The sequence below is a fragment of the Semicossyphus pulcher genome, unplaced genomic scaffold (assembly GCF_022749685.1).
Source record: "Semicossyphus pulcher isolate SPU_LCO1_2020_fin unplaced genomic scaffold, fSemPul1.0.p SCAF_10, whole genome shotgun sequence".
Taxonomy (NCBI): Eukaryota; Metazoa; Chordata; class Actinopteri; order Labriformes; family Labridae; genus Semicossyphus; species Semicossyphus pulcher.
The window spans coordinates 15,070,244-15,089,717 of record NW_027211604.1 but is presented as its reverse complement, the minus strand read 5'-3'; the positions used below and the strand labels follow the sequence as shown (position 1 = coordinate 15,089,717).

General features: G+C 42.4%; 1 protein-coding gene across 1 annotated transcript in view; it reads left to right on the top strand.

Annotated features, from left to right (window-relative positions):
* The first annotated feature begins 2,730 nt into the window (after nucleotides 1-2,730).
* LOC138594459 (reticulon-4 receptor-like 1) overlaps nucleotides 2,731-19,474 on the top strand; it is a 101,020-nt gene continuing 84,276 nt past the window's right edge. Inside the window, exon 1 of the mRNA XM_069665557.1 lies at nucleotides 2,731-3,316. Within this exon, the coding sequence (XP_069521658.1) occupies nucleotides 3,304-3,316 (13 nt within the window). The 5' untranslated portion in view covers nucleotides 2,731-3,303. The remainder of the gene's footprint in view (nucleotides 3,317-19,474) is intronic.

The window sequence follows — 19,474 nt, the reverse complement described above, 5'->3', positions numbered from 1 at the left end:
TTTCACTTTCAGATTAACTTGAATTCCTATTTTGTGTCTACAGTTCGCTTTCAAGCTGTTAAGGCTATGTTGTTTTCTGTATGGTTTGAAGCTATCGTGCAGTTAAAATATTCATGCTGTTACGAGAACACTTTTGAATTCTGAAGAAACAGAGAAAGGGCAATATGTGAGAGATAAAAACTGTAAACAGAGGGAAAGAGCACGGTTTCTGTGTTCTAAAATCTTTAATGTAACCATTTAAACACAGTTAAAACACTCTTTAGCAGCACAGGCAAAAACTGACTGACAAAACGACGAAGCAGGCAGCAGGGAGAAGGGGGGATGTTTCAGATCAGCCCTCAAAATGAGATGAGAAACATTTTCTTCTCCACTGTAGCAAATATAATACTGAAAGGGACCAAACCCTGGAAATAAAAGATACAATTTAAAAGGGAACGAGCCCTCTTCTTTCCACATTGAAATGCAATGCTTCTGGGAGAGAAAAACCTCCCCAGAGGCAGCTAAATATATCGGTGCATAATACAACGGAATAAAAACCATTTGAGAAACACATGACCACTGTAATCACTCTCATCAGCATTGGCTCGTTTGTTTGCGTTTTCATGAGTCCTCACATGATTAAAGCGCTTTTGTTACAGCCTGCTGTTTGGTTACACATTCACAAATACACCATCAGGAATAATCAATGATACAGCACAAGGTGTGGCCATCATTCACATTCTAACAGTGGGTAATTGCTTGGGAAATTTTATAGCATGGTTCATTAAAATTTAAAGTTGAGGATGAAAAATGGGGAAAATGGGAAGGAAAGGTGAAAGCTGGGAAAGAACTTTTCTCACAAAATCTGGACAAACCCAAATAGAGCCAAAAGACGAAACAAAATAGCATCCAAACTCAAAATAAACCTCAGCGCTATTTAGTCCGGAACAGACGATCAAGAGTGGCAGCGACCATCTGGGCTCTGTGAGCGACAAGGAGCTGAGAAAGACATGAAGTAAATTGAGACTGAGAGGCCACAACCTGGCCATCGAGACCAGTGGACACCAGAAAGAGAAAACAGACAGTGCCAGTTCTGTCGACAACAAGAAGCAGAGACGGAGATTAGAAAGCACTTCCTGCTCAAACAGAATTTCACACGCACAGGCAAAACAAAATGTTCTTGTTTTAGGTTCAGATGCAAAACACTTTCAGGTTTTCAGAGTTGTATCATTAAAGTAACAATCTCGAAGATTTTCATGTAAATAAATGTCTTATAAATGCAATATATAGTATACAAAAAACCTCTTCAAGTAAGGGTTGGGAATCGCAGGGTAACTCACAATACGTTGTCGAAAAAACCTCTATTGCAATGAAGGAATATTAAAGCAATAATCTTGAGGATCATCGAATGAGGTAACACAATGGTGATTGAGCCAATGGCCCACTAATGAAAGCCTTTGTATTTGCAGTGTATTATTATGGACTGGGTGTCTGTGGTGACATTCACAGAAAAAATCACGAGGCGCCCAGTTAGTGACGCGTTTTCCATCGCCCAGCAGTGGTTGGTCTGCCAGAGAGAGTAGGCGGAGCTAAGCGGCTGCTTTTCCGGTCTCTGCAAGCGTTGCGAGTAAACAGTAATCTACTATGGCTGAACAAACAAAGAAAAGATGGATGACTGCAGATACCACAAATAGAAACAAATTTGACGCTCAGATGAAGGCAAACAGTCTAAAAAGGAAAGCGACCGTCAGCGAGGAAAATCACGAGTTACAGATGGAGCCAACCGTGGACGTCTGGATATCTGGAACGTATGCGCCCACAGTTGCCTTTAATGGCCACAAGGTGCTGCCAAATAGAATGAAACTGAGAACTTCGAGATTACAACTTTAAATCCCATATGAGTAACATTTTATTGTTGCAACTAGGTGGGCAATTTTAACCCTACAATATTGTGTCAGGTAGTTTAATCTATAATCTGTATATCTTTTAAAAAGATTGCAGGCTATATATTTAATATTTAAAATCTAAATATCTTAAGATTCCCTTTAAGATGAACGTGAATAAACAGAATACTGAATAGATTCATACATGTATTCTCTTTGTCGGTAATGATTTCTTTATGGTATACAGACTTGTAATGTGCAAATGTGTTGTCATCTTTTTTCTAATTCTCTAATTCTGATTTATTATTACTGCACTGTAAACCTTGTTTAACATGCTTTAACAAGTCTTACATTAATTTAATTATGGCCATGCATGCCAATAAAGCTAATTTGTGAGACATTGAGACAGACAGTGAGGGTAAATGAGAGAAAGTAAGACAGAGAGGAGGATGGATCAGAATAAAGAGACTGGGAGAAGGCTAATTAAATAGTAATTGAAGCTTTGGTTATATTGTTTGTGCAACATTCACGCCCATAAAGCAAGCTGCATTGTTGAAATGAAATTGAATATAGGGGGATAAAGGAGCGGTTCAGGCGGGGACAGGAGGAGTGCAAGAACTGATAAAAGGAGGATTTTAATATGAGAACCTATAACTAGAGCTTCATCAACATATAGCTAGGCTTCTTGCCTGTCACGCCAATAAAGCACAGCCTATTTAAATTTGAAGAGGGAGAGAGAGAGAGCGAGAGCGAGAGAGAGAGAGAGCTGTTCTGCCTTTCATCAGTCACATCTCGCAGTGGGAGGGGGATTGAAGCGGCTGCCTCGGAGCTCTCCGGTAACAGAGACGGTAGACGGCTCTGACTCACACTGACGATCCGCACACAGCATCATTTCAGACTCCACCTGACCTGCAACCTGACAGGAGGAATGTGATGAAGGCATAAGGAAACTTTCCTCTGGCTTCTGGGCGTTTTTTCAACCCGCTCCTGACGGCATATCTCTCTTTAATCCCGGGCATCAAACAAAGTCAGAATGTATGTTATTGATTTATAAACAGCAAATGTCGGCGAGTTGAAATAAAACACATCAAAGTGTGTCGGGACGGGACAAGGTGTTTTTCCTCACCGCTTTCACAACAACTACGGACGAGTGAACTAGTTTTTTCTTCTGGTGGCGCGCGGACCCTCTATATTCCTCTTTGATTTCTTCAAACATCACCCGACCACCTTCCCTTCCTCCTCCACCTAAACCTTCTCTTTCTCTAAAAGTCTTCACTCGTGAAAACAGCAGCCACCGAGGAGACAAGACTTCACATCCTGCCTGCCAGCGGTCATAAGGAATCCAAATAACAATTTAGTCAAAACAGCACAGGATTGGACCCTCACAAGGATGCTACTCCCGCACAGACACTCCTAGACGGTCCAAACAGCCGCTGCCAATATGTTTAGGCGAGGTAAGAAACTGAGGATTTCACTTGTATTTCGTGGTGATAATGTGGAGCGCGTGAGGCTGTGCTGTTTACTGGTGTCTGTGTGTGTTTGGGCGTAAGTCAAAATTCTTGGAGTTTTTTTGTTTTCATGTCAGATTTTGGCTGAATGGTTTCACAGAGGAGCTTCTGAGGGCATTTTTAACAACTTACAACACGTCCTTAATCCGCTTTGGCGGCCAGGAATGAAAATGCAATTAAATATTTATCCACTTCATGTAAAAATTATTCTTAAAATAGCGAACCGCTGCCGCAGTGCAGTTTGTAGGACTTACCTGCACGAGGACGGCTGGTGCTGTAGCTGCGCGCGCCTGTGTGTGTGAGGGAGAAAAAAAGAAAGGGAGCGGGTTAAGGGCGCGAGGTTGGCTGAGAAGTTAATAATTGTGCATTTTGTTGCAAAAGTTTTATTCGTTTGGGGACTTTCTGTGCGCGCGCACCTCTGGCTTTAGTGCGCGTGCGCTTGTGTGCGTGTGTTGTTACATTGGCATGACAGAATGAGGCGGCCAGCCTGCCAACAGCCGGATATTTTGACTTCTGTCCGCGCTGAGGGAGAGGGTGGCTCTCCCCGTGGAACAGTAGACGAGAGAATAACAGCGCGCGCCCAACACCGTGCTATTTACTATCACTCCCGCGGCTGTTTTGTGGTGAGAAAGGGTATTAAGTTTCACCACAGTGACCTTGTCTGTGTGTGTTGACATGAAGGCTCCAATCTCGCTGTCAGTCTGCTTTCTGTGCATACATACGCACGTGAGCGTGCACGTGTGTGACACAGGAGGTGCAATTACCAACACTTGACAAACCCTTAAACCCGATTACAAATTGATGTTTGTTGTTAAAAACACTACTCAATTATTATTCATGATCAAAACATCAACATAAAATATAAAGAAGGAACGCACTCAACACAGCATTATAAAGAAAAGTATTTGTGGAACGGTGACTCATCTGTCAATCCCTTCAAAATAAAGCAGTGGGACTCCAGTGAAAGGCAGATTGTCAGGCTGCTGCTTGGTGATGAGTGTAACGCACAGCTGACTGAACCCTGAGAACATAATAGACAAACATTTTTTAATAGAGACACTGGAAGTCTGTCATTTGTCATTTCACTGCAGCCCGACACCGAGGAGGAGAAGAACACTCATACATCCCTGCACATCATTATCTATTAGCTCACTTGGTTGGCCCGAGTTGGGGCACAAGCTGGGCGATCTCCTCATTAAGGGTGGGACCTAATGGGCTTGACAGAGGGCTGATTAGAGCTGTCATGTTGTGTATGAGTGTGTGTATGACAGAGCAAAAGAGAGAAGCAGAGAGAGTTTGCTTGCTAGGGGGAGCCCAGCTTCTAATTTCTTCTGTAATTTCAAACAGAGAGCACCCGCCCACCTATACACACACACACACACACACACACACACACACACACACACACACACACACAATAAACAGTGGTGATGGCTTTGTATCTCCTCCTACAAATATGTGGCTGTCAGAAACAATAATAAAATCCAGAGTAATTGTTCAGTCTGCCTGAGATACAGTTATCTACGTCTGTCACCTTTACCCACTGAATCTCTCTGCAGCGGGATAAAACAAGCGAGAGAGAGGGAGGAGAAGGAGGATAAGTGTTTTTGTGTAATGAAAACTCCCTCTCTCTTTGTCTCTCTCTCTCTCTCATTCGGTCTCTATCTCCCTGCTTGCTTGGCCAGTTTCCTGCTGCCAGCCTCAGTCTGAGAGCAGAGAGGCCTGGCAGGCTGATTGGCTGGTAGCTGGCTGGTTTGGGAAGCTGCCGAAGCTTTGTTTCTCAGCGTGTTTGAAGCTGGATTTGTTTCCCTTACTTGACTTTGCCCCCGCCTCTCCCACTCCTCAGTTGTCTCTTGTTTTATCTAAAAGTTTTTCACAGTCATGAATGCACTGACACTTTTATGAACATGCCAAACCTTATAATTAATTATGAAAAGAAAAGCTCTTTTATAATGAAAGACCAGAACCAGAGGCTGCATTATGCTGGGCACACATTCAGAGCTGCATTTGTGTTTTTGTGTTTTCAGCGAGGCCTTAAACCCACCATTATTTCTATTCTATAGATTCATCTGGTGATTAAAGTCTTCATGAATCAATGTATTCACTGACTGTGAAAAATGCACTTTATATTTTTTCATAGCCCAAACTGGAATCCTGAAATTGCCGTTTCATCCTACTAACTGTCCAAACCAAATTATATACTGCTCTCTATCATATACAACCACGAAAACCATCAAATCCTCACCTTTTAAAAACTGGGACCAGTAAAAATAAACAACTGAACGGATGCAGATGCAGTTTCATTTCCCATCGGTCCTTTTTGGCAATCAATTTCTGCTTTTTCTATCATGTTACACTTTAAACAAATTGATTTATTAGTGATATCTGTTAGTGATGGGCTCTTCTGCAATAAAGCCAATGTTTCTTTTAATACTGATTTTCCAAACAACTGATTTTGCCACATTTTAATGATGCTTATGAAGCACATGCGATTCATTCAGAAAACACCATCCTTCAATGCTAACGAGCAGAACTGATTTACAGTCAAAATGTGCAAACTGTTGAGGCTGGGTAAGATTCAATCAAAAAACTATTAGGTTAAGAAAGATCATGGTGCGGGTTAAGATAAGTATGTAAGTCACCTATTTTAGGCACGTATGTGGCGCTACAAGCGATGCTACCCATGTTCAATTCATTCAGAAAACATCCTTCAATGCTAACGAGCGGAACTGATTTACAGTCAAACTTTGTGGACGAGTCCCGACAGCACTAGATCAGAAAAAACACACCAACGGTGATCCATCACTACAACAAACTTTCTTAGTTATGAAAGCACTTTGATTGACAGACTGCTCCCTTTCCAGTTCGTAAAAGATGCACTGTGGTTTTCCCTCCGACATCCAAAACTCCTGGATGAAGATTCACACCGACATTATAGATGTTATAGGTTCGCATTCTGTCCAAAACTTTAGGGACTTTAAGCAGTGACGGTTTCAGGGACGGCTACGGCATTCGAAAAAACACAAAGTTCCACTTAGCGCACTTCCTGTCGTTGTAGCCCAGCTGTCTGCTACTGGAGAAAGACTGGTTTGCCGTAGTCAGTACAACGCAAGCAGGTAACTATACACTTTTCATCGTTTTGATACTATCATTTGTTTATATTAGATTCTACCTTTAGTAGCTGAATGGATTATTAGTATATTTGTTAAAGATACCCGTTAATCGGTTGCCAGCAGCAGTCAGGAACAAATCCTTGCTTAGTGACATTAGAGTCTATCACTACGGCAACCCGTTGGAATGTTTCACGGGCGCTGTAGCCGTCCCTCAGTCGTCGCTGCTTAAAGCCCCTTTCATGTTTTGGGAGATGGTGGCGTTCTGTCGGTACTCCCTCGATGTGTGGAGAAATGGACCCAGACAGCGATGATGATAGGGCGGCAAAATATTCAGAGCAACTGGAAAAAACATGTTTTTCAGGATTGGATGACTTGTAATGGTGCAAAGAAAGCTTTGCTTAAGTGGGGAAGGTACATTGCTTTTATTTTAGTACTCAAGAGTAGGGTCAGGTGGAAGCAATTGAATCTCAAGTCCTTTAAAGGTGGATATGGTGTTTGTATATTGTTTTAAAAAAGTCTTATAAATGTATTTATGTCATATTTGAGTTATTTTTTTTTGTATTTATTTCTACGAAGCCTCATTATTGCTGATGTACTATCTATCCCTCTTGTTCTTGGAGTTACATGGGGTGGACAGGTTGCAATGGCGAAGTATATAATGTGTATTTGTACATTGATTGTTTTACATAATGAAAAATAAAATTGCAAGTCATAAAAAAAGAGTTGCAAGATGGCTCCACACCATCGTTCTCTGCTGGCAGCACCATCATGTACTTTCAAATGAGGCTACATAATCTCACGCCATTATGGCACCCTATTTTAGAACAAAAATACAGTTAAATTGATGGCACCGCTTTGAGGAATTCTGGGGAGACTCCTGGGAGTATTTATTAATCAGTGCTGTCCTCTGGTATTTTATGTGTAATGAGTTTAAGAAATATCTAACATTCAAAGACAGTAGTGTTCAGACACTGGAGAACTGACTGTGGAATACATTTCTTTCTGAGCTGGAGTTAGAAATAAAAACAGTGATTTAAACACAGCTGGAAGATACGGTTTCTATGGATTTGATGGATATTATACTTAAAGACTTCCATTTATATGAGACGGCCTGATTTTAGAGAGTTTCATAAAAGCAGCGTGAGCTTGATTACATAGTTTGATGGTGAATAGAGTCAGGAAATGTGTGCAGGAGTAGAAGAGGACCATCTAGAGCTTATATCGAATAAAAGTCCGACTTCTTGAGTTGTGAGCTTCTGAAGGCGAGACACCGTCTCTTCTTCCAATCTTCTTATCATTTCTCCTTGTTGAAATGTTCTGTGATATTACCTTCAGCCATGATAATATATAACGAACTCCAGCTCAGAGCTGAAATTCACTGATCGATATCAATACATGATGGTAAAATTGCAAGTCACTGTTCATCCAGGCTTTAGCCTCGGCCTCGCTCGAGGCCCGGCGGCTTTCTCTGGGCTTAAATGTGAATAAAGTCTGGCCTGATTATGGCTCCTTCTCTACGTGGTCCAAAGTGAGTGAGAAGTTTGACCTGATTTAATCCAAACATACTGTCTGTCCTTGGAGAAATTATGTGTGTGATGAGTATTAAGTCATTCATGCTAATTAGCTTGATTAGGTTGCTTTCTCATAGGATGAATTTCATTGGTTTGACACTGTAATAAACAGACTCTCAAGACGTTTTCCCACTGGTCAAAAAACCTGCTAACACCCGGCTTAATGGGAAAGGTTACAATCAGCGTTCAGACCCGGGTCAAATGGCTCAGCAGTAGACCCGGGTAATTATCGTCTCGGCATTGATGGGAACACAAAACCCAGGTTGACGCGCTGATCTCCTACCCCTCTCCGGCGCGATGCTATACTCCGTCGCTAACTTCTGCGACTCCTCGTCATCTCAGCCAAAAATTCTGCACGTCTCCGTCCAAGCAGCGCTCGAACATCGTTCCAAATTTGGTGCCGAGTTTGATAAACAGACTGAATGAGTAATAGCCATAATAAAGACCTAACCACCGTAACATCTTCACTGTTTACTAACCCAGTTTCAGGCACGTTTGCGACGACAGTGAAGCAGCAGAAAAGAGACTGAAAGCAGGATACTCCACTGGCAATGGGGAAAGAGGCAATCGGCATCTATACGCTGGTCTTCCCGGGTCTGAAAAACCTGCATCAATGCGCTAATTTGGGTGGGAAAAGGGTATCAGTGCATCTTACAGCATTGTGACAGAGTCTAAACTTCCTCTCTCTTTGCTCACACTTTAGCACACATATAATTTGCCTGCCGGCCATTTTCAAGTCCACAGTGAGACAATTAGAAGCTGCTGCTGCTGCTGTTTTCTGTCGCTGTGTGTGCTTGTGTGTGTGTGTTTACTTGCGTCTATGATAGCCTTGGTGGATGATAATAACATATGGATTAGTGACAAAATATTTATTCGGGTCGTGAAGCACCAAATGGCGGGATAATTGGGTGCTGAGATTGATCCAAATGTGCTCTTGCAGTGCCGGCATCCGGAGGCAGTGGACAGATTTTTACAGCTCAGGCCGAGGGACACAATATATAGAAACTTTGCGTGGATTCTGTGGATGTTAAAGACCCAAAGCATTGTGGGATGTGATGACTTGAATGGAATCAATTACATCTTTAATGCAAGTCAGATCTGGGCAGAGGATGAAACGCATGAGCACACACACCGCCGCACACAGTGAGCGTGCGATGGCCGTGCATATCAACGACCTTTTGCAAGCGCGCTCCTCCTGCCTGATCTCAAGGTCACACACAGGCTCCTTCTGTCTTCTGCTGAATCCCGAGCTAAGTGTGGTCTGCCTGCTGAATTCTAGTTTATCATTAAGTTGCACCACAATTTCCCCGGAACGTGCACAGCTTTTACAATCCACAAAGCATGTTGAAATGTGTTAAAATAATTACAGGCACGGATGTTTTACAGCTCCGAGCTTCAACACCGGTGAACTCTTAACCAACAAACACAATGTAAAAAAACAACAACACAAGAAGCACGGCACGAGCTGAAATTGTTTTGATGCTAAATAAACACCAAGTGCAACAAATGAAGCTGTACGGAGCATGAAATGGCGCTCCACTATGGCCCTGTGGCATTTTATTACAACTCTCTCGCCAAAATAAAGCTCCACCCCACGTTAATCTGTGTACAAACACACTGTTTTGCACGTCCAATATTTCACACAAGGTTACAATGCTAATTAATCGAGCCATCCACAGCAAAGGAAACATTGCTCTGCACAATTTTACACTGTTGACTTCAAAAAAAAGAAGAACATAGTAAAAACCATGAAGCTTGCTCTGCAAATGAACAAAGCAGAACGAATTTATTCATCAATTCCCTCTAATTAGACTCGTGCTTCTTGTTTAATTGCCGCTGTAAAGTTATTGCTGAATTTGTTGGTAAATATGGTGCATTCATTTGAATCTCAGTAGTTCACTTAGGGAGGCTGCTGCACACACAGCAGGAAGCTCCTGAGTGTCCATCAAATGAGACATCACACCCTAAACAGGAGCCCCGTAGAGGTCTCTGACCGCAGGTTAGCTTAGCCGCAGCTAGGGCTAGTTGTGCAGTAACTGTGTGTGATACAATGAGACAGGGTGAGATGCACATGAGAAGATTTAAGGTAAAACAAATGAATGTAATAACACGCCTATCATTAGGACTAGGAATCATTAGTGTAAATGCCAGTGCTGTAGGACTGGAGGTAGCTGTACTGTATGCCAGGCAGATGCTGGTGCAGACATGCAGAAAGAGAGGAGAGGCGGAGGGAAAGTGTGACAGAGACAGAAAGATGGACGCAGGGAGGAAAATGAGCGATTATCTGAAAGCCGACTTCACCTGCGGGATAAAGAAAAGTGCAGAGAGAGAGAGAGAGAGCCAGTGGTGAGTAAAAACTGAGCTGATGGGAACTGATTGTGCGTGTGCGTGTGTGTGTGAGTGTGTGTGTGTGTGTGTGTGTGTGTGTGTGTGTTAGTGTGTGTGATTCAGGCTGATTTTCAGCTTCTCCCTCTCTTGCTGAGGAACTTTGGTATTTTCAGGTCTCCAGAGGGAGAGACAGTTGGACAAACAGCCGCTTCCGGCAGCAGCGTGCCTGCTTGCCAACCGAACTAAATGAGCCACTAAGATTCATAACAATGCTGCCACTTCCTATCTCATAAGCCATAAACATAAGAGAAACAGGAGTACTTGAAAATAGGTGTATTTGCTTTCTTTCTGAGAGTGAGATAGAGCTAGATTAGATTAGTTTAGCATCAAAGCTAAGCTCTGTCTCTGTCCAAAGTTCTGAAATATGCAAACCAACACCTCTAAAGTTTACTGTAAATAACAGTTTGTGTCCCGTTAGTTTAAGCCATAATTATGTAGATACAGTATGTAAGCTGACTTTATTGAGAGTAGAGTATAATAAACAGCAGCTCATCCAGATGGCGACAGCGCTTTTTGCCAGGTTTGTGAGCCCTCGTTTTAGTCTGTTTACACGCACAATGAAATCAAACCTCTCAGCCTTTCTGTGACAACAAAACTAAAGTGTACTTTGGATTTGTCTGCTTAAGAATGAGATCCAACATGTTGCCTTCTTAGGACCCCGACTTTTGACATTTTTTAATCTTAAACAAACAAGATTCGATGTGGGAATGAGAGAGCTGTCGGGGCTGTGAGGCTGTTTTTCCACTTTGTACGGAGCACAGCTTGCTGGGCACTTAACGCACCATCATGTGACTTTAGTATTCTTCCCTCTCAGAAGGAACGTGGAACTATTTCCTTAAACTGAAGCCTGCACATACAGTAATTGTCAGCCAGGCTTATAAAGTGTTGTCGATGCATTATTCAAGAAGTGATGGCTGCATTATCGATGAACACGCCGCCACAGAGCAAGTTTCTGAACATATTCACAAAAAATAAGAAGTCCTTTGTGTCCTCACTCCCTTGCAGGATATATCTCCTCCACCCCCTCCCCTCAAATCTCCTCTCCTCCCCTGTCTTCTCCTCTGTAGCTGCCTCGCTCTGTACCTGTTGAATAATTGATAGCTGTTTTGGTTTCCGATAAGGCGTTTGGGGTCCACAGCTCTCAGCAGTACGGGCTCGCTGCTTTTCCTCACGGCACATCACACGGCTCAGTCCGTCCTTCCCCTCCCTCTCTCCCTCCCTCCACTTTTTTATCTCCACTTTTTATTATTATTTTTTTCACTCCCCGTGCCTTACCCGTTATTCTGATAGGCACCCCCTCGCATTCTCTGCAACATGTTTACAGGCGTGTGCTATATTGTATCAAACAGCGGCTTTTCCAGGTTTTATTCCAGATAAGCTCCTGATAGCCATCTTCTTCTCCTGATTCCAAACAACCCCGCAAATATAAATAGTTTTTTTTTCTGGATATCACCATGGAAACAGAAGTTGTAGAGACAGAAAAACAAGTAAAGAGGATAAGATATTTAACATGCCCTGGTAAACTGGCTCACACAGCAGGAGAGCTGCTTTTACATGCACGGCGCCGCATCGGATCCGAGTCTGGATCTGAGCTGGGTGTTTACAAGAGGGAGAGAGAAAAAAACAAAAAAACGTGACATCATTTTAACTTTGGAGTTGCCGAGTCATCAGAAAGGTGGATCAAATAGTTAGCATGCTAATTAGCAGCTTTTACAAACTCTCTTCATACTGGCCGTAATATCCCTGCTGTGATTTTAAGATGAGGTGAAGTCTTGAGACGAGAAAGGAGCAGTTGTTGTTCATTTGCCCCAAAATGCAACAAGGCCTTGGTAAAGCACATATAGCTGGTACATTGCATCGTAACAAGAATTCTGTATTTCTGCGGTTAAACTTGAGATCATCACCAAAAATAAAACAGATGATCTGCCACTGCAGTTAAATATAAACGGCTGTGCTCGACTCTGCCCTGATGTATCATATTTGATCTACACGTCTCTAACGCGAGGCTCTGACCTTTGTGGTCTCTGTTTATGTTTACCTGACGAGGACCTTTAGTGGCCAGGCAATTGTAAAATAAGTATCATCTATCAGGGAGAAAGGCTAAAGCAGCACGACATCGCCGTAGCTATTTTTGTAGGAGCAGATCGGGGAAAGGTAGGGTCAGCAAACTTTGATACAGGAGACGACTGATCATCTCTCGTTTCAAAACTTTTAATCGTGGCTGCAATCTTTTAACTAAAGCTGGCATTCAGACCCTGGTCAAATGACTCTGCAGTAGACCCGGGTAATTATCACCTCGCCAATGATGGAAACACAATCTCACAATCTCCGCCCTCTTTCCGGCATCTATGCTCCGCCAGTAACTTCTGTGACTCCTCAGCGACAAATTCCACCCGTCTCCATCTGAGCAGCGCTCGAACATCATTCCGAACTGATCGACGCAGAGTTTGATAAACGGACTGAATGAGTAATAGATACAATAAGGACCTCACCACCGTAACATCTTCACTGTTTGCTAACCCTGTTTTGGGCGCAATTGTGACGTCAGACGGTGACGCAGCAGAAAAGAGACCGACAGGAGTATACTCTAGTGGCAATTGGAAAAGAGACAATCGGCGGGTCTTCCCGGGTCAGTGGGAAAAGGGTAAATGAAAATAGTCCCAAACCCAAACATAACTTTACTTCAGTCGTGTCAGTAAAAAGTAACAATCGTTCTTGTGATGTATTTTGTCTTTCAGTTTAAGATCTTCTGTTTTTATAGAAACAATTAACATTCTAGCCGTGTTATTTCTGACCAATGAGCTTGTGATTTGGACTGCAGATAAGTGTGCCTCCATGGAGCTCGTTGTCCTCTTTTTGCATTTCAAATGATGATATCTGTATTATGACCCCTGGACATCTTTTGTAGTTAACAAATGCTGCACATTGAAATTCAACGCCACGTTCACACTGAAGCAATGTTTGTTCTCCTCTTCCTTCATATATAATCATCATTTTTCATTTATTATTTATATTGTTTTGTCTACCTCCTGCTACAAACCTCAAATGGAGCACCTGGGTATGCCAAAATGTAAATATATATTAATATGCATGCACAGGAAACTGTATTACAACTTTCTTCTTTTATTTGTTCCCTTGGCTTCCGAGTCTCTCTGCTTCTCTGCCCCTCTCTCCTATTCCTCTACCCCGGTGCAGTAAAGTGTTTAGAGCCTGTGCTGGCTGTTTCCCAGCATGTGGGGGATTGAAGGAGATGGGTTAAAGAGGGAGAAGAGTTCATCAAAGCCAGGACAACAAGCCAATTCCTCCTGATTTACCACATCATTCTGCATTTGTCCCACACTGTTCCTCTTCACACACACACACCTATAAACATGTGTGTGTGTACGTACATAATAGCTCAAACACATGTAGACTCACACGCAGACTTACTCACAGTCTCCCTCTCTCTCTGTGCTGCAGCAGCAGAGACAGGAGCAGGAGCGGCAGCACTAGCAAGTCTTACATAACGACATCACTGCATTAACGAGCCCATCTGCCTCTGACTGGTGCTCACACTTCACGTTGGAACTCTGTTAAAATGATGCTTCACGCAAGTGCTCGAAAAGAGCGCCTGAAGTGTCCTCACAAGCAGACTGACCAGGTGGAACCGGAGTAAAGGCTGCTAATGGTTTGTTTGTTTTGAGCGGATTTTCCTTGTGAGAAGGAAACATGGCAGCGTACCTAAACGACAGTTTGCCAATGCTTTCTGGAATCAAATACGTCTGTCTGTGAGAGCACCGGCAACCAGCTGACGGGGGTGACACGTGTCTGACGTTATGAAACAGTTGAGGTTGGGTATGATTCAGTCCAAAAACCATTCATCATGCTGTGGGTTAAGTCAGTATAGTATAGTATAGTATAAGTCATATAACCTCTTTTAGGCATGTAAGTGGTGCTACCCATGTAAATAATAAGAACAAGGTATGTCTGTTAAATAACTCAATGTCAATATTTGGAAACAAACATTCATCTTGGTCAAAGTTTTGTGTTTGACTCATCCATCCTGTCCTGCTCTTTATGCTACGTCACCTAACTTCCTCCTTTTCTTCTGTCTGCATAATAACTACGCCCACAAGAGGTCGCTGCCTGATATATATAAAAAAAATTAAAAAAATAGATTGACCTGCTTGGAAGTTTTATTGCCACTCTTTAAATTGGAAATTAAAGAGTTGGTGTTATGATGTTTCACAGTTTAAGACATGTATATAATGTTACAATGTTGGATGTTCAGACTAAACGTGGGTGAAGTTTCAAATCTGTAGGTGAAAGTATGTTGGAGTAATCCCCAGGCTTCTCAGCTCAGTCTGCAGGCGGCTGTGAACGCCAGGTTTCACACTGTTTTTTCTACACGCTGCGCTTTGTGATGTCACAAAGTGCAGCCTCAGCAGGTGGAAAGGTGGTTTCTTAAAGGGACAGAGCTTACTCAAGTCATTTCAGGCAGAAGCTGTATGAGGGCCTGCACAGAGCACCAGTGTGAGAAAAATGAGGAGTTTTTTTAACTGTACATTATGCTAAGCTACTCCACAGGTATCACAGAGGGTAATATAAACCTTGAAATTAGCATAATACCCCCCCTTTAAAATTAATGTAAGGAGCTATTGCCATAATTTATTAGGTACACAGAGTTATCGCAGTCTAACACAATGGCCCTAAAATAGTTTCTAAAATCTCAAATGTGATGATTTTTATTTTTTTTGCAATTTAAAGACCTTCCATTGGACTTTTTGGATGTTTCATGGACTACATTATTAATCAATAAACAATTAACAGATTCATTTATTACAAAAATATTTACCTCATCTATTGCGTACATTCATGTGTGCTTTTTTTGTTGATCAGTGCTGTTCAGCAGACTCATGAGTCCTTACACACACACATTCACAGATCCACACAACAAACACATTGGAATTTGCCAGGACCACCAGTTTGTTGGATGAAGTTCATCCTGATCCGTTATTATTGAGGCTCCATCCAAGTCCTGACTAAGTTCCTGAAATAGCTCGGGAACAAACAGGAAAAAGCCAAAAAAAGACTCACATTCTCAAAGCCCACGCAAAGGTGCACCGGCGCGCACCATCCAAAGACACTGACGCATGAAATGGCTGAAATTAGAAGAAGCCTGGATCGAGTGGGAGTTTGCGTTTGATGCTGCTTCACAGTGACGACAAAGTAAAGATGGAGTGATGTGAGAGAACAGGAGATGCGGGACGTGTTTGTCTGCTGCCACAGCTTGTTTGTGTCTTCAGTCTGACTCTCATTAGAACGCAGAGGCACTTGTGTGTGCGTGTGTGTGTATTCATGTGTATGTGTGTCACAGTTAGACTTACATAACAATCAGATGCTCAGCTGGGGACACTGTACAGATGAATCCCAGGACGCCCTTTTTATTGGATCTGCTGTGGAGGTTTTTCTGGAACACAGCTAAAAAAGTAATCAAAAACAAACTTCTACAGAGCGGGAAAAGTCATGAATGTGTGTTCACTCAGTATTATACAGCACTGCTCAAACCTGCACTCATCCTCATGATATTGCATTTATATTTTAGGCATCGCTGATGCTTTTTTCCAGAATGGGTGAGTCACAATACTTCAGATGGGCTTTTACATATTTAGTTTTCCTCTCTTGCAATATTGAATTCAAGCCAGGAAATGCTGTTTTTCTACCCGGATAATAAGGCACAATAAAGAAGTACTATAAACAACATATTGTTGCTAGCATGATTGACTGATAGCTTTAACATTGTGTGCTCCATGTTGTAAATGGGAAATGATTTGTTCATGATGTTTTCAAGGTAGTGGCTGTAATAATCCATGGTGACTTTTCCTTTTATGTAGCGAGCTTTGATTTTATGTCAGTAATCACTCAAACGCTGGGAGAGAAACACCTCATTTATGGCATGTTAGCAATCATACAGGACGTTATCTTTTGAATCATGCGGAGATTATTGCAGGGTGCTAACATAAGAATGGAGCGCAATGTTCACCCAGAGCTACATCATGTGCTGAGGGACTCAACATTAAATAGAGTGAGCTGTAAATAAAGGTGTCAGGATGGTGTAGGTATTGTGGATGGAGCTGGTTTATGGGTGCTGCTGTCCCATGTAAGTGCTGTTTACGGGCGCCGTGTCCCTGCAGCACCTGTGTCGAGGGTTAGCGTGTGTTAGCGGCTGATTACTGCTTGTCTCGCACATGAACAGAGGGTTACAGAGAGAGAAGAAAAGGGTGAAGACATCCACAGCGCACCCTCCGAACTCCCTCTCCCCCTTTAACCAATACTGCATTAATCTTCTTAAGCTGTCAGCGTGACCTAAAACTGATGATGCACAAGCGCGCGGAGAAGAAGGGGAAAAACTCCCGCCAAGAAGACAACAGCTTGTGACTAATCGTGAGTTTAGCACAGCTCACCAAGCTCATAACTGAGTTGTAGCACCATCACCTTGGCACAATTCAATTACTGCTTTGAGGAAGGTGCTTACCTCAGATATTCCTGCTCGCTCATAACTCTCTGCCTGCGTTTGGGTGTGTGTGTGTGTGACCTCTTTGTGAACCAAGAGACTTTTAAGGCCGTTTTTTTTCCTCCAGATGTGCAGTTTAACAGATGGCCTCACTGGCTCATGAGTTGATGTCAGCTCGCCCACATATCCTGACACACTCATGTTGTTATGCAGGTGTGAGTAAATGTAAGGTGTGTATGGAGAGGAAGCAGTGTGAAGCTGCAGCACAGTGAGGAGGTGTGAAAAGCGAAAGAAAGGGAAATGTGCCTGACAGGGAAATGTTCATGCTCATAAGCTTCACAGGACACAATTTTTTACACCTTTGCTTGCACCTGTTATTTAGTGATAAAACGACCTGAGAGATAATCACCACACAACAGATGCCTACCTAATAATAATACAGTGAATCCCAAAAAACCTGTACAACCCGTGTTGTTGTTATGATTGCTACAGTGCCACTGCCCCAATAAGGATGTGGCCACACTGCAGCACAGCTGTCATGAAGATGGGCTGCCTGCCCGGCTACACCAGCTGTGCCAGCCCAACCATCACTTAATCACCCTGGGAGGGAAGGAGAGAAAGGAGGGAGGGAGGAAGGGGGAGGATGGGTTGCCAGGTTAAAAAAAGAAGAGGCAAGTAGTTAGGGTGGGGAAGTTGGAGTAGGAAGAGGGGAGTTGAAGGGAACCAGCAGAAGGGAGGAGACAGGTGAAGAGGTAGTGAAGGAGGAAGGGGGGGTTGCAGATAGTTAAGCAGGATGGAAAAGGTGATGGATACAAGTTGCGAAATACCTCTGCTTTGTCAGTGGCCCAACGCTTAAAAATAATGAGCTGTAATTTCTGGATGCTGAGCTTATAAGTCAGTTGAATTAATTTAAAGAATGCAATAGTTTTTAGGGTGGTAGTTCAGTCCAACAAACATGGGACTTTCATTCAGGAGACTGGGGTTTAATTCCCATGTGAAACCAATGGTCACTGTTAACTTGTATTCAACAAAATTTTTATTTAGATACATTATGTATGTTTGTAACGTTAACGTAACACAACCTACAAAATGTAATGTAACTTAATGTACAAAATGTGACGTAACGTACAAAATGTAACGTAATGTACAAAATGTAACAAAACATAACGTACAAAATGTAATGTAACTTAATGTACAAAATGTAACGTAACATAATGTACAAAATGCAACGTAGCATAATGTACAAAATGTCATGAAACATAATGTACAAAATGTAATGCATCAAAACTTAACATACAAAATGTAATGTAACATACAAAATGTGACGTGACGTAACATAATGTAACATAACTTAACATACAAAATGTAACGCAACGTACAAAACATGACGTAACATAGCGTAGCGTAACACACTTATGTTATTTAAGGTTACTACTTATTTAAACTCAAACCATGATCTCTTCCTAAACTAAATCAAGTAGTTTTGGTGCCTAAACATGACCAAACTATTTGGTTAACGTGTTTTCTAAATTTAACATAATATCGCTTATTTATTCAGGTTTCCTTGACTGCTTTATTATGAAAGTACACGTGCCAAACTTCCGCTGGTACCTAGATCTTCATTTACTAAAGTTTAGGACCACAAAACAAGCTGATGCATTTGACGTTGGGAGTGAGAACATGCTGTTGAGAAGGACGGGATGCAAAGATGGAGTAAAAGATGTATGAGGAAAAAACAGAGCTATGAGACACAAGTGAACAGAGGAAAAGCCTTGACAGATTAGGGTGGTGAGTGTTGGAGGGAAAGAGTGATGGCCATGAGGGTGAGAACATGAAAAAGGAGAGGTGAGAGAGTGCTTTGTAAAGGAAGGTAAAGAGCGGAAGTGAAGGAACACGGCCTATACGCTGTAGAATGATGAAAAAGAAGAAGCATGAAAGAGATGGAGCGGGATGGAGGTGAAGATGATGTCAAACATGTTTTCGGTCGATTCCTCAGCCGGCTCGATCAATACCTCTGCAATCATTCTTGTAATAGCAAGAGCGGTATGCAGCCGTTATATTTAGCAGAGAATAACTTCTGGAAGTATTTTAGCATCTGTTCAGGTACAAACAGCACCTAGAGGTCCGACTGCAGTTAACATCTGTTAATGAACTCGACCAAATGTCAGAGAAAGCATTAAACCGAGGAGGAATCAGTTGACCTTTCACGCTAAACAAACATCATTACGGTGCATCGTGTGTGTCTCTCTCTCTGCTACCTGCTGACCCACCTGCACTATCTATCCAATTCCCACAATGCCTTTCTCTCTACTATCTCCCTCAGTATGTGTGACTAACATCATGTCAGACTCTCGCAGCCAATTATCCGTCCTGGGGGCAGATTTGTGCCGCACTGCTCAGCTGATATGAAAAGATTTAGCTATACCGTAAAGACAGGTTATTCTTCATCTTGATGCTAACTGATGATGAATCTACACTGTTAAGGGAGGATACATGAATATTAAACCTGACTATTAACATAAACATATTTTACTGCCAA